Raw genomic sequence first — 13,677 nt, forward strand, 5'->3', positions numbered from 1 at the left:
CTTTTTCTAAGTGTGTAAGAAAGAAAAAACACCAACAAAAATATGAGACAGACAATTTATTTTACTTTACCTTCAAATTCATTTTATTTAGTTTTTAGTTTTATGCGGGGTGTTATTTCAACTCACAATTAGTTGTTGATTATTTGTGTATTTGAATGAATTATTACTGAGCTATTATTGTTAGAGGTTTTTATAAGTTATAGACCATTTGTCACTAGGTGACGAATTATTCTATGCTTTTTCTGTTTCTTTATCAGCGAGCTCTTCAGCTTGCTTTGTTGCACTGTTGCTTTTGTTCCTGAAACGCAAGCCGAGCTCTTCAGTCAGCACCTGGCAGAAGGATTTCTGTGGACACAATGAAAACGTAATGAATTTTTTTTTTTTTTTGTATCTATGACTACCCTTGCATCGTTCCATTTTTCCGAGACGTGACGGTACCTTCTGCTCCACTGCACTGCTGCGACTCCTGGAGGCGAGCTCCAGGATGGCCAGCAGCATTCCAAGCGTGAGGCCCAACGCAAGGACCACAAACATTCCCTTGAGACTATGCGGTTGCACAGCTGCCGCCTTAGCCTTGTCCACCATGCAGCTGTTGGCCCACCATTTGCTCTGCAGATAAGCCAGCTCGCCCGCCTCGCTCAGCTGCAGGATGGCCAAATTCAGATTCTTTATGATCGGAGAGCCTTGGAGAAGAAAAAGTTAGTCAGATGACAAAAATGATCCTGTCATGTAAATTCAGAAACGTGTTTTTAAGTCCAAATAAATGTAGCACGTTGAATACGAGGGCTAACCCATCCCGACGGCGATGCTGTATCCTCTCATGCCGACCACCTCGTGAGCTCTGACCAGATTGCAGTGGCGTGCCACCGCCAAGTCCAGAGACACCGACTCCCCGATGAAGGCAAAGTTGCCTTCCTTTGCACGCCGGATGCCTTCATCCATGGATGATACAAGACTTTGACTTCTCTCCATGTGCTCATAAATCCTGCGATACACCGGGTTGACGGAATTCTGGCCGACAAATGAAAAGTCCAGACAGAGATGAAATGAAGGCCACTATTAAGTGAGAAACCGGAAGAGAAACAAACAGTCCATCAAGCGCACCTTGAAGAAGGCCAGCGTGGACGAGGCGCTCAGACATCCGTATTCAATCACATCTTGATTAGCCAAGTCCTCGAAGCCTTTCACGCTCAGCTGAGTGGACTCGGAGCTTTTGGATGAGCTGAGGTTGGAGAAATAACAAGCCAGAATGACCACAGCAAAGAACCACCAGCTGCAGCAGACCACACGTCCTGACAGCGCGTTGGGATGCGGGCCAGCACCTGGCAACACACCACAACATCATTTAAAAATAAGAATAAATCGACGGAAGGATAGGCAGTCTTTGAAGGCTACCACATTAAGGTTATTGGCTCATAAGAAAGCAATGTAGTGGCTCGCATGATGTCATCCTGTGCTTGTTACCTTGTAGCGTTAGCGCCCCAGCGGCGTACCACAGACTGTGTGCAAGGTTGAACGTACTTCGCTCGCTCTCAGGTTGACTCCACTCACTCGGGCTGACCCTGCAGGGAAGAAAAAAAAACAGATAACAGTCTGCCTGTGTGAGCGAGTGTTTTGCCCAGTCTAGCTGACAGGTCATGGACATTGTGATATTATGCAAATTATGCTTGTACTACCAACCTAGTCACAATAGAGATGCAGGCAGCAGTTCCCAGGTAGGCGATGATAATACCAGCCCAAGTCTCGGCTGAAAAGGGAGTGAGGAAATCAAAGAAGCCTGTCCCCTCAGAGATGTCTTTCCTCAGCAGGATGCTTATTCCTGTCTGCATGAAGGGTTTGGTCATCTCTACCGCCTTCTCCCGAGCCGCGGTGAGGGTCAGTGGAGCGATTGCCAAATCGGCCTCCTGCGGATAGCCTTACAATCAAGCTCGTCCGTGTCACACGATAACGCCCTTTAGGTCATTTTCTTACCCCTCGCACCACTTCGCCAACCATCCCGTTCCATTGTCCGTTATCATCCTCTCTGCCGTACGAGGCGTCCTTCACCAGGTGCACTTTGTACCTGAAGTCCAGCTTTTTAGCTACTTCAGACAACAGGTCCATGCAGAAGCCTTCCAGGTGGGAGCCATTGGACATTGTGTAAGGCTCTTGCTAAAGTTTGTTTAAAGGTTAGTACGTCAACACCTAAGTCGTAAAGATCATTATGAATGGAAGAAATAAGAGCGTTACCAGGATTGTTGTAATTCTCAGATCAGATTCCCCTGGGGAAGACAATAGAAATTACAAAATGGATGGATTTTTTTTTTTTTTTAAGATCACCCATGACAGTAATGAAAACAAGTATTCCAGAAAATAGATGTAGCAAAATCAAAGCTTCCTTTGTGCATTTGAGGTGAACACACAAATGTCTCCTTCCTGCGTCATGGTGATCTGACAAATCTGGCTCCTTGATAAGGCCGCACTTTTCAGTCCTCAGTGCCGTGTCCATTCAAAGCATGTCAGTGTCATGGCACAAGGACATGAGAGGCCAGTCAAAAGAGTATCAAAAGCGCCAGTCCGGGCCAAAGCCCTCGCGGATTCTCCTTTTCAAAAAGTTGACACTTATACAGGCACTTCCAACCCCATGTCACTGAGACACACAAGCCCTTTGTTTACGGGATACCCCCACCTAACCCCCACCCACCCTCACTCTTTCTAAGTTGATGATTTATGACTATTTTTGCATGAAAAGTCAGCAGCCTTTCTTCTTTCTCAGCAGTCTAACAGGATGTGGACGTTTGATGCAGAGTTGACGAATATTCAATACTTTGGGGAGTTTGATGATGGGCCAGAGGAAGTTGCCACATGCTGTGTGTCGCATATGCTTGAAACCCCCCCGAACATATTTCGGATATTTTTCCATCTGGTTAAAATCTATGCACAGTGCACTATTAATAATGTTTCTTTTTTCAAACAGAATATAAAAATAATTACCCATTTTCTACACTGTACCATCTTCATTTGCTAGAGCCTGGAATACACGCTACACAAGTCACGAGCTAATCACAACGCAACATTCCCATTTACACACAAATATAGACAATTCAGAGTCTTAAAACTAGCATGCAAGCTCAAAGTTAGTCCACTGAGATAAATAGATTTATTATTGTATAATATTAACATTTCTGGGATTTTGAACTAAATTCAGACTTAGCCAAATTAATGCATGCTATGCAGTGCTATCTATGCATATTCCTTACCTGCAGTGCTTGTCCCAATGTTGAAGAGGAACCAAATAGATGATAAAAAAACAAACAGCATTCTGAAGATTTGATGTTGCTATTCCTATAATTAGTAAAAAGTAAAGTCAACATCACATACACCCAATTTTCAATAATACATAAGTAAAGTATAGCCTACTTTTAATTTTAACACGGCACCTGACCGCTGGTCTGGGACGTCGACAAACTGAATTGAGCCACAGAGTGATGCGAGGATTGCCAAATTGGTAATCATCATCAGTGACGCTTGGTTGGTGGGAGGAGTTTGTGAAAGAGATTTGCAGTGGTGAGAGAAATATTAATGGGGATCGACTATGTGAAAAATGACCATCTGCAAGACAGCTGTTTATTGTACGTGTGCCACTGTTACAAAATGTTTTTGGGACCATATACTGTAGTACAGTGTTTCCCAACCAGTGTGCCGCGGCACACTGATGTGCAGTGAGGGATGTTCAGCTATGCCGTGGGAAATTGTCCAACATTAAATACCGAGCGCATTGTAAACAGGATCGCCAAACCACTGATCAGTAAGTGCAAGGCCTGGTCAGCCACTTGCTAATCGTGCATGCGTGGCAAATCGGAGAATCTCGAGATTTCATGTTGTGGCATTGACACATACTCAGTTTATGTGTGTGTTGCTGTTAGTGTTGGCTCGTGAGTGAACGATTTGTTCAAAAGAACGGGTTTTTTTTTTTTTTCAGTGAACGAGAGTGAACGAATCATTTCCTAAAGTGATTCGTTCTTTTTTCAATTCATATGACTTCAACCAGTAGGTGCCGGTAATGTGCATTGAAGCTGGTGCCACCTCGCCGTAAATCAAAACGAAGAAGAAAATGACGTAACTTCCCGTTCACGAACGCGCATGGAGGGTGGTGCCACCTCGCCACAAAACTAAACGAAGAAGAAAATAACATAACTTTTTCACGAACGAGTCGTGAATTGCATATCCCGTTCACCATCTGAACGGATCTGTGAGTGAACGAGTCAGTGAGTGAGTGATTTGCATTTCCAGTTCATCGCGAGTACGGATCAGTGAGGGAACGAATCCTGACTTTCCCGTTCGTGAACGAGTCAATGGGTGAACTGCCTTCCCGTGCATCAAAGGATCAGTCATTGAACGTGTTGCGTCTCCTGGCGTGAACTATGTAAACTAGAATGTAGATTTACGATTTGCCAAAGAAAGAAAAAAACACTCACTGATACACCACTTCTTTTAATATAGAAGCTGGTGTAACACTTAACAGATTTTTGTTGGTGGTGTGCCTCGAGATTTTTTCCAATGAAAAGGTGTGCCGTGAATGAAAAAAGGTTGGGAAACACTGCTGTAGTATTAGTATTCAGGGTTGTTAGGTTACGGATTTTAGTTATTGATCTGACTCCAAATTGCGATCAACACTTAACACATAAATTGCTATGTCCTAATCCACACACTGGCGCACCTAACAATTTTCCGAGTTCGTTCTGTCAAAGAGAAGACCAGTAGATCAATCAGACCAAATTTACCAATTGTTTATTCCTGACAAAGCGCACTAATACAGGCCCGGGTCCCTCACACTAAAACTCGTGCATTTTTGTGACCACCAAAAGACGACACATTCTTCCGGGTTGCCCAGTTTTAAAGAAACACAATATGAATATTAAAGAATGCAAAATATTGTGAGATGATTGGTCGATGGCCATCTCCTCCCCGTGTCGGTGTTATCGCTGAGGTCAGGTGGTTGGATTTCCCCGCGAAGCCCGACCACATAGACGTGCTGTTGTTCTCGTTTCTCACCGACCTTGAGGTGTTCTCGTCCGGTACTCCCTGTCTGGGCCTATTCCACAACACTTCAAAGAAAACAAGTTCATGCAGTTTGCCTGCACATTCTTCGCCACCCACCAATCCACACGAGCACTCCAATACTAGATATTATATTAATATGATTATAAGTTTAACACAACCTTAAAAATATGTTTACAAACTGCCGAAAGCACATTTCCCTTTAGGGTGTAAAATTCTAAATGTTTTGGAAGGGGAGAGAGACTTGAGACACAAAATGGTAATATTCACTTTGGAATTAGTGGCTATAGTGTTCACTGCAATGTAGTGTAAAAACGTTGAGGACATCGCCAAAAGGCGCGAGACAGACGCGCTGTTGTTATTCTCATCGCTTTTTCACGTTACTTATTGCCCGATCGAGTGCGGTGAACTCGATTTGCCAAATCGACCAATCACAAACTGGTGCGCGTTGTCCGCGAAGCAAAGCGGCGGCCCCTGATTGGCTGACTACGTTGAAGGGTCGTACTTTTCGAGCCATCCTGACCGAAAATGTAGCCATATCCTAGGTACATTAATTTGATATCTTTGCGGTTATGCGACCGTATGGCCGTGGACCGGCACCGCTGGGGAGGTTTAAGTCACAGCCATGTGAGCGTCCGGGTTTGGGTGCTACATCGTAACCAGAGCGGTTGAAACGAAGATGACGCCGCGTCGCTCCCGAAATGACCGGCTAGCTAGGGTAACAGCTAGCATGTCCGCCGCGGTGGTTCAAGCCTGAGCTGACATTTAGCGAGGTCCTTTTTTTTCCTTCTCCACCCTCCCTCCTGTTTGACATTCGCACCGCTGGGAACCACTTTTCACGGTAAGTAAGGCAGACATATTCGATGTTTGGTGTCTTGCTCGGAAAATTGCCATTTTGTTCTACGAGTCTGTGTGTATGTGTGTTTGGTGCTTTGCCCGACAGAGAAACGCTACCGTGGACATATTTTCCTTTTTTTTTTATTTGCAGCAAACGATCACAACGCACTAACGTTCCAAACGGTGAATATAGCCATGCCATGTCGTCTAATTTATGCATACAAACTAATGCCGCGTGTCAGCATGGTATGCAATTATTATTATTATTATTTTATCTGCTGTTGCCATAATGTAACTGTGTCGCTTGTTGCTGTTCAGAGCTCAAAATGGCTGACGAACGTCGAGCTACTCGGGTTGATATTTAGCGCTCCTCAACCGAACTATACACAGCAAGGAGGTGGGGGAAAAAAACATTTTACGGAAATTTGATTGGACGTTAAGGAAGAGGACAGCTTTACTGGCTCCTGATTCGACCAATAGGGACAGGGACGGGGCGTCTCCTTACAGGCAGCAACGTCATACCGACCAAAATATTAGGAACCCCTGGACAGCTCCAACAAGCGCCAAATACTTCAAGTTACTGCAACAAATCAGCCTTTGAAAAAACATTAATACTCCTTTCACCACACCAAAATAGTATTTTCGGACTAGTATAGTTTTATTCCCTTATTTTGCTACACAAGAATCAAACTAGAAGAAACAGTAATAATTTTAACATATCGTTAAAAAACTCCTTTGCAATACATTTGACCAGATGTAGACACCTGGATGAGGATATTCTGTATTTGGCCATCAATTAAACAATTTGTTTGTTCTTTTAAAGTAGATGTATTGTGCATTTTTCCATGTTTTCAACAAATTGCCAAAACAATCACAAACTACAGTACACTTTAAACACCCTACCGCATGTCTTGTGGAAATGAGCCTGTTTTGAGAGGTCCTCAAGTAAGAGAGCATGTACAAAGACGCAATCTCTAACTGCCCCTACCTGGACAACTTCACAGAGCGATCATGTATGCGCTATTTTTCACAAGCCAGCCCTTTTAGCTGCTGCTAATTCGTAAATCCAACAAACCTAATGTCTCTAAAAAAAAAATTTTCCTTTGCTTGTGTTTAAGGTAGCTGGTGTAAGCCCCTCCCATGCAGAAGGCGAGGAGGTGGGAATGTAAGACAGCTGTAATCGCACTCAACATGGGCCGTGCCCGAGGCAGAGGGCGAGGCAGGGGTAGAGGCTCAGCGGGCCAGTTGCGCTCACCCTCACCCTACAAATTGCAGCTCTCTCCTTCTAGGGAGACGCTGACGTACGCCCAGGCGCAGAAGATCGTGGAGGTGGACCTGGAGGGCAGGCTCCACCGCATCAACATCAGCGATCCCCTGCCGGTGATCACGGAGGATGAGATGATGGCCCAGGACATTGTGGAGTGCAACAGCAACAAGGAGAACAGTGTGCAGACGCAGAGGAGGAAGCCCTCCAACAACAAAGGAAGGAAGTATTGCAAAAATGTGTCACAGCAGAACAAGCGACTTGGCTCCCAGCAGCAAACGGCATCCACCAATTCCCTCCAGTTGCAGAGTACGCTCCCAGAGCCCACCTTCCGTACATTTAGCTCCGTGAGCCCCCTGGAAGCCTCTCCCTTGCCCACCGCCTACTACCGCTTCATTGAGAAGTCCGGTGAGGAGCTGGACAGAGTCGCAGAGTACGATATGGACGAGGAAGACCTGGCCTGGCTGGAGATGGTGAATCAGAAACGAGTGTGCGACGGCCACGCGTCCGTGTCCGCTGACACTTTCGAGCTTCTGATCGACCGTCTGGAAAGAGAGTCCATCTTAGAATCTCGCAGCCTGGCACTGTCGCAGTGCACCGTGGACGAGGACGCGTTCTGCTGCGTGTGCCTGGACGACGAGTGCCTGAACAGCAACGTCATCCTCTTCTGCGACATCTGCAACCTGGCCGTGCACCAGGAGTGCTACGGCGTGCCGTATGTACCCGAGGGCCAGTGGCTGTGCCGCTGCTGCCTGCAGTCGCCTTCCCGCCCTGTAGATTGCGTGTTGTGTCCCAATCAAGGAGGTGCCTTCAAGCAGACCAGCGACGGACGCTGGGCCCACGTGGTGTGTGCCATCTGGATCCCGGAAGTATGCTTTGCCAACACGGTCTTCCTGGAGCCTGTGGAGGGCGTGGCGAACATCCCTACCGCCCGCTGGAAGCTCACCTGTTACCTGTGCAAGCAGAAGGGCCACGGCGCGTCCATCCAGTGCCACAAAGCCAACTGCTACCGCGCCTTTCACGTCACCTGCGCCCAGAAAGCCGGACTCTACATGAAGATAGACCCTGTACGTGAGACGGGCGTCAACGGGACCACCTTCTCGGTGAAGAAGACCGCCTACTGCGAGCACCACTCCCCGGAGGGGTCGCGACGGGACGGGTCTGGAGATGAGTCGGTGGAAGGGAGACTGGTTGGAGGAAGGGGAAACAGGGGGCAGCGCTCTTACACTCAGAGCTCCCCAATGCCACCAGCAAAGAAGGCATCCAAGGGACTGAAGAAGAAGAGCACGAAAGGGCCCACACGTCGTTCCAATGTGCCTGTGCTGCTTGTGCCTCAAATTCCCTCTCACAGGTGAGGCCATCATCATGCATCAACCCACCAAATTAGATGAACATTTGAACTAGCTCTGCTTACCTTATGGTATTTAACGTGATGAGTACTTGTGGCAATTCATTTGTCTCCTCTACAGGCTGAACAAGATCTGCACAGGAGTAGAAGTCCAGCGGAAGAATCAGTTCATGCAAAGGCTTCACAGTTACTGGCTACTGAAGCGACAGTCGCGAAATGGGATGCCTCTAATACGACGACTTCACTCCCACATGCAGGCCCACCGGACTACCGAACAGGTGAGGAACGGTGGCAAAATATGAAATAATACCCCCCCCCCCTCCACTACCTTGACATTTAGGTCGACGCGTGTTCAACGTGAGTGTGTTCAGAAGGAGCCGGATGAGAAACTGTGCGCTGCCCGAGAGGAGCTGCGTTACTGGCAGAAGTTGAGGCAAGACCTGGAAAGAGCCAGACTACTGGTGGAACTCATTCGCAAGAGAGAGCGGCTAAAGAGGGAACACGTGGGTCATGATTTTGCCAATTCTCACCAAAACCCAAATCATGAAACGATGGACTATACTTTTCAGATGAAAGTCCAGCAGGCTGCCACAGAGCTGAAGCTAACACCGGCGTTGGTGCTCCTGCGGACGACTTTGGAGCAGCTGCAAGAGAAGGACACTGCCAAAATCTTTTCTCAACCTGTCAATCTAGCAGAGGTTAGTGTCATTAGCTGCAGCCATGTTTCACAGTCATGGTAGTAACGGCATTCGAATCATTCATGAGGTCCCAGACTACCTGGAGTTTGTATCCCGGCCCATGGACTTGTCCACCATGCGGGTCAAGCTGGAGGGTCATGCCTACTGCTCTGTTGCCGACTTGGAGGAGGACTTTGAGCTCATGATCTCCAACTGCCTCAAGTACAACTCCAAAGACACCATGTTCCATAAAACGGCCTTGCAGCTGCGCGAGGTGGGCAGAGCCATCCTTCGCCACGCCCACAGGCAGTCACAGAGCATCGGCCTGGACCCGAGCACCGGTATGCACCTGCCTGATTCTCCCAACAAGCACGGCTTTCAACAGTGTACCTGGGATGACGGTGAGGCACCATCTAGTTAGGTTTGCTTGGGCGGATATAACCAAAATCCACACTTACGCGTTTATTTTCCCTCTCAACCAGTTGACTCCCTCTTGGACCCCGATAACAGGCTACACCTGAGCACAGATGAGCAGCTCAAGGCCTTGCTGGACAAACTGGACGTGGTGACGTCCATGCGGACAAGCGGCGGACGCACCAAGCGCATTCGACTACTGCGGCGAGAAATCAACATGCTGAGGCAGAAGCTGAACCAGCAGCAGACTCTTAACGCCAAGGGGGAAGAGGAGGAGGAGGAGACAAAAGAAAAGAAGTCAAAAAGGAAGATTGTGGAGAATGGAATTGTGTCTGCAGGTAAAATATAAAAGCTTGTATGACACAGAAATTTTGCAGAATAGCTGAATCATTGCTGTAGCTTAAGAGCTGTGAGTGAATGTTCCACAGTAAATCTTTGTGTAAAAAATATACTTTGTAAAACAGGGATCAACATCCAAAGTCACCCATTAGACACCACTGATCTACTTGATTTTTCATGCTATGCAACGTTATTTTCTACTTACAGATGACTCACCTCCTGTGTTAGAACTTACATGTCCGGCGTCATCGCCGCTTCCTGGCGACGCTCCACTGGAACCGCCCGTCCTGGGCATCGTAACGGGAGGCCGACGCTCTCCCGGACGCTCCTACAAGCGGCAGAGACCATCACGAAGCGGCAACAAAAGCCAGGGCGAGGACGAGGCCGAAGTGGGCGAAACGCCGTTTTCCCAACCGGAGGCCGTTCATGAGGGCACGCCCTTGGGGACGCCGCCAGCCTCACCCGCGCTGGGCGTCGGCCGGCGCACGTCCGTCTTGTTTAAGAAAGCCAAAAACGGTGCGAGAGCTGGTAAAAAGAAATCTCCGTCGCAGCACAACGGCAAAGCGGCAGAGGATCCGACCAACGGCGTCCCCGCCAGTCCGCATTCACCCCGTGCCAACATTACTGTCCTGCCACCCACTCCTCCCTCGCCTCACTCACGCCACCTGAGATCTCAAGGCCACAGCTCAGACAGCGAGGCGGACAAACACTCTGGTGAGGGAGATGAGCTTGTTTTTGGGTCTTATATTTATTTAGTTCAGCAAAACTGAATTTTGCTTGGTATGTCATAACGAAGTCTATAAGAGCTAATGTGGCTGGAGCATGGCGTCTAAAAATGCCAAATGTCTTTGTTTTTCTATTTAGACCTAACAAATGTAAAACACATCTCGGAGGAACACGACGAAGACCAAAAACTCAAGTGAGTGGCTCGCACTTAACTTCTGGCGGCAGACGCTAACGTGGCATTATAGTGTTCTTTCTGTCTCCATTTGTGTCCAGCTGCATGGCGTCACCTCCAAAACGCAGCCGAGGGAAACCCGCGCTGGCCAAGGATCTCATCAACGACATTGGAGATATCTCTGAATCGGGTTTGTACTAGACCACACACACCTTTTACAACTTGCAACTTGACTTTTCCAAAATGAGTGTTTCAGCCTATATGTTGGAAAATCACGTTTGGGTCATGTCAAATTCTGTAGTTTTTCTCTTTGAATATTATAAATTCAGATTTGTTATTTCATGTTTTCCACAGGCAATCTTGCACTTCTTTGTCCAGACAGCAAGACGGAATTGGCCCCTCTTGATCTGGTGTGGGCCAAATGCAGAGGATATCCATCATACCCTGCCATGGTGAGAAAGAGCCCACGGCGCACGAGAGCCTCGCTTCCGCCGAGTTGCTGAAAGAGCGATTGTTCATATATCCCCCTCCCCGTGGCAGATCGTTGACCCAGACATGCCCCAGGAAGGACTCCTCCATAACGGCATCCCCATCCCAGTGCCTCCTGTGGAGGTGCTCAAGCTGGGCGAGTGGAGGCGGACTGAGACTGGACAAAAGCTCTTCCTGGTGCTCTTCTTTGACACCAAACGGACCTGGTAAGATCTGGAATGGCCAACCCAACATGCTGGTTTCTGACACCGTGTATTGAGTTGTACGGGTCAACTCTTGCAAATGTCTTGCTTGCACGCACTCCAGATGACCAACTATGTGTGTACCTGTAATTAAAGTTAATTGTCCATAATAGTTCCCCCATAATTTTCAGGCAGTGGCTCCCTCGGGATAAACTGCTGCCCATGGGAATGGATGACACAGTGGACAAACTTCGCCTGATGGAAGGCAAGAAGCCGAGCGTTCGCAAGTCGGTGCACACGGCGTACGACCGAGCCATGATGCACTTGAACCGCATCCGAGGCAACCTTAACTTCACCCCCACCTCTAACTTTATATGACTTTATTTATGGGGTTTGGGAGTTGAACCTCAAACAAAATACAAACTTCTCCGGGTGCTCTGAAGATGAAGGGTAAGAAGTGGAGGGTTAACACTGAGTTTATATGAAATGATTTTTATTTTGACTTTTTGGCCAAAGTTATTCAAGACTTGTAAATACTGAACTCTGAAAAGGGAAACATGTATTTAGATTGTATTTTGTGAAAGTCTCACTTGGCACTCGCCTTATGGCTGGACTTAGACACAGCATTATCAATAGTAGACCTGAGAGAACATTACAGTGGAACCTCCTAAAATCAGCTGTGGATGACTTTCAGGTTGTTCTAGTTTTAAATATTTTTTTTCAAATAGCAAATAATAGTCTGTTTCTGTAATAAAATCATTACTAATCATACAAGGCAAATCACACAATTCACTTTACAGAATCTTTAATTGTACTGTTCATATTATATGGAGCATCACATGTGCTGACATTATAGAAAAGGCAAAGAAAAAGCTCGTTTTGGAGGTTGCACTGTATTTTCTTTTATTTTTTGCACTTAATATATTGTGGTCCAGCCATGATGTGATATATAGTATGTGGGACTTGTAGTCTGTACCTATGTTTTTCCATATTGTGAAAGTGACATTGTATGTGTGGAGTACCTGCTAAGTGCATACAAAGACTACTGCGGTCGAGCGACTCAAATCGACTTAAAAAGCACAAACTGGCTCCAGTGTGTGCGTGTGCAAGAGTGCATGTGGCACATATTATGCGACTCTGATTACTAAGCTTAGTAAAAAGTGTAGTTTTTGTGTAGTTTTGTACATATGTAAATGTTTGTTTATACCAGCTAACAGGAAATAATTTAAAAGGAATGCAATTTTAGAATTGTAATTTATAAAAACAAAACAAAAAAACAGTGCTATTTTAAAGCAATGAGTCAAATACGGGAAAAGACTTGTATGTGTACGATGCTTCGTAGCTCTTTGTAACCGTGACGACATGTCAGGAGGTTTTCTTTAAGAAAAATAAAAAGTCAAACGGCACAAGACCATTCGCCTTTCCGAGGCAGATCTCATCTGCAAGAGGCCATATTTTCCCAAACAATAAAAGCTGTTTCAATCAACTGAATACTTGTCTCTTTTTTTTTTATTGAGGTGGAAGACTATATATATGCCATTTAAAGCACAAGTGAAAAATGTGCACCATAAAAGATATTCACCAAATCAACCATGAGATGGAAACATTTTCAGGATTACTTTAACAATATGTTTATTAGTGTGATTGATGTTGACCTGTACATAGCTACAAGAAAACCACTATGCACACTTAACACTTATGTACAGAGTTTTTATTTAACACTATTATAGTTTTAGAGTCTTAAGACTATTTCAAGTGACAACATCAATACATGAATGATAAGGCTGCTGTACAAAGAGCACCTTTCCAAAACATAACATAGAAAAGGGATCGGTAATTTTCTATGCAAACAAACACATCGCAATGATGACAGATAATTGGAGTCCTGCTGTTGAAAAAAACAAAAAAACTAACAATACATATTGTGGGTTGTAACAGACAAACGTCACCTGTTTTAAGTTTTGGGGTTTTTTTGCACTACAGGGGAGCACTAAGGCCACAGTGTAAAATAATTATATCACAACAATCTTTTTCCAGCAGTCATAAAAATAAGGTCAGATTTTTGGCCAGAAAAACGTTTCACAACAATCTAAAATTAACAAAAACAGAAATCAATGATGAAAAAGTTTTTTTAGGGGAGAAAAGTCATAGCTAGATTTTAACAGGAAATGTAGTTTTGGCCTGTGAAA

At 46.0% G+C, this 13,677-nt stretch overlaps 2 protein-coding genes across 7 annotated transcripts; one reads left to right on the plus strand and one right to left on the minus strand.

The window, feature by feature from the left end:
• Nucleotides 1–41: 41 nt before the first annotated feature.
• On the minus strand, nucleotides 42–3,503 carry si:dkey-183j2.10 (glutamate receptor U1). Its single transcript, XM_049734020.1, has 10 exons — nucleotides 3,400–3,503; nucleotides 3,240–3,324; nucleotides 2,230–2,261; nucleotides 1,972–2,151; nucleotides 1,681–1,904; nucleotides 1,465–1,562; nucleotides 1,105–1,322; nucleotides 792–1,011; nucleotides 439–683; nucleotides 42–345 (listed from the first exon to the last, which is right to left on the minus strand). The coding sequence occupies exons 2-10, from the start codon at nucleotides 3,298–3,300 to the stop codon at nucleotides 232–234; spliced, it is 1,392 nt and encodes a 463-aa protein (XP_049589977.1). The 5' UTR covers nucleotides 3,301–3,324; nucleotides 3,400–3,503; the 3' UTR covers nucleotides 42–231.
• A 2,010-nt stretch (nucleotides 3,504–5,513) lies between these two features.
• On the plus strand, nucleotides 5,514–12,979 carry brpf3a (bromodomain and PHD finger containing, 3a). 6 transcript variants are annotated; one of them, XM_049734009.2, is made up of 13 exons: nucleotides 5,514–5,881; nucleotides 6,996–8,492; nucleotides 8,611–8,767; nucleotides 8,852–8,992; nucleotides 9,059–9,187; nucleotides 9,255–9,567; nucleotides 9,649–9,918; nucleotides 10,127–10,633; nucleotides 10,784–10,838; nucleotides 10,919–11,007; nucleotides 11,172–11,269; nucleotides 11,358–11,512; nucleotides 11,680–12,979. In XM_049734009.2, the coding sequence occupies exons 2-13, from the start codon at nucleotides 7,018–7,020 to the stop codon at nucleotides 11,864–11,866; spliced, it is 3,576 nt and encodes a 1,191-aa protein (XP_049589966.1). In that variant the 5' UTR covers nucleotides 5,514–5,881; nucleotides 6,996–7,017; the 3' UTR covers nucleotides 11,867–12,979. The 6 variants fall into 6 exon arrangements, with proteins under 6 accessions (XP_049589966.1, XP_049589967.1, XP_049589968.1 ...); XM_049734010.2 differs by having other exon boundaries at nucleotides 8,861–8,992; XM_049734011.2 differs by having other exon boundaries at nucleotides 8,864–8,992.
• The last annotated feature ends 698 nt before the right edge of the window (nucleotides 12,980–13,677 follow it).

This window comes from Syngnathus scovelli, chromosome 11, assembly GCF_024217435.2.
Source record: "Syngnathus scovelli strain Florida chromosome 11, RoL_Ssco_1.2, whole genome shotgun sequence".
In the NCBI taxonomy this organism is placed as follows: domain Eukaryota; kingdom Metazoa; phylum Chordata; class Actinopteri; order Syngnathiformes; family Syngnathidae; genus Syngnathus; species Syngnathus scovelli.

Coding starts and splice junctions, on each gene's coding strand:
- si:dkey-183j2.10 (XM_049734020.1), bottom strand. CDS start 3,300: ATGCTGTTTGTTTTTTTATCATCTATTTGGTTCCTCTTCAACATTGGG. Junction 1,563..1,680: donor TGCATCTCTATTGTGACTAG/GTTGGTAGTACA, acceptor TCTTCCCTGCAG/GGTCAGCCCGAGTGAGTGGA. Junction 1,323..1,464: donor TGGGGCGCTAACGCTACAAG/GTAACAAGCACA, acceptor GTGTGTTGCCAG/GTGCTGGCCCGCATCCCAAC.
- brpf3a (XM_049734005.1), top strand. CDS start 7,018: ATGCAGAAGGCGAGGAGGTGGGAATGTAAGACAGCTGTAATCGCACTC. Junction 9,188..9,254: donor AACCTGTCAATCTAGCAGAG/GTTAGTGTCATT, acceptor ATCATTCATGAG/GTCCCAGACTACCTGGAGTT. Junction 11,270..11,357: donor ATCCATCATACCCTGCCATG/GTGAGAAAGAGC, acceptor TCCCCGTGGCAG/ATCGTTGACCCAGACATGCC.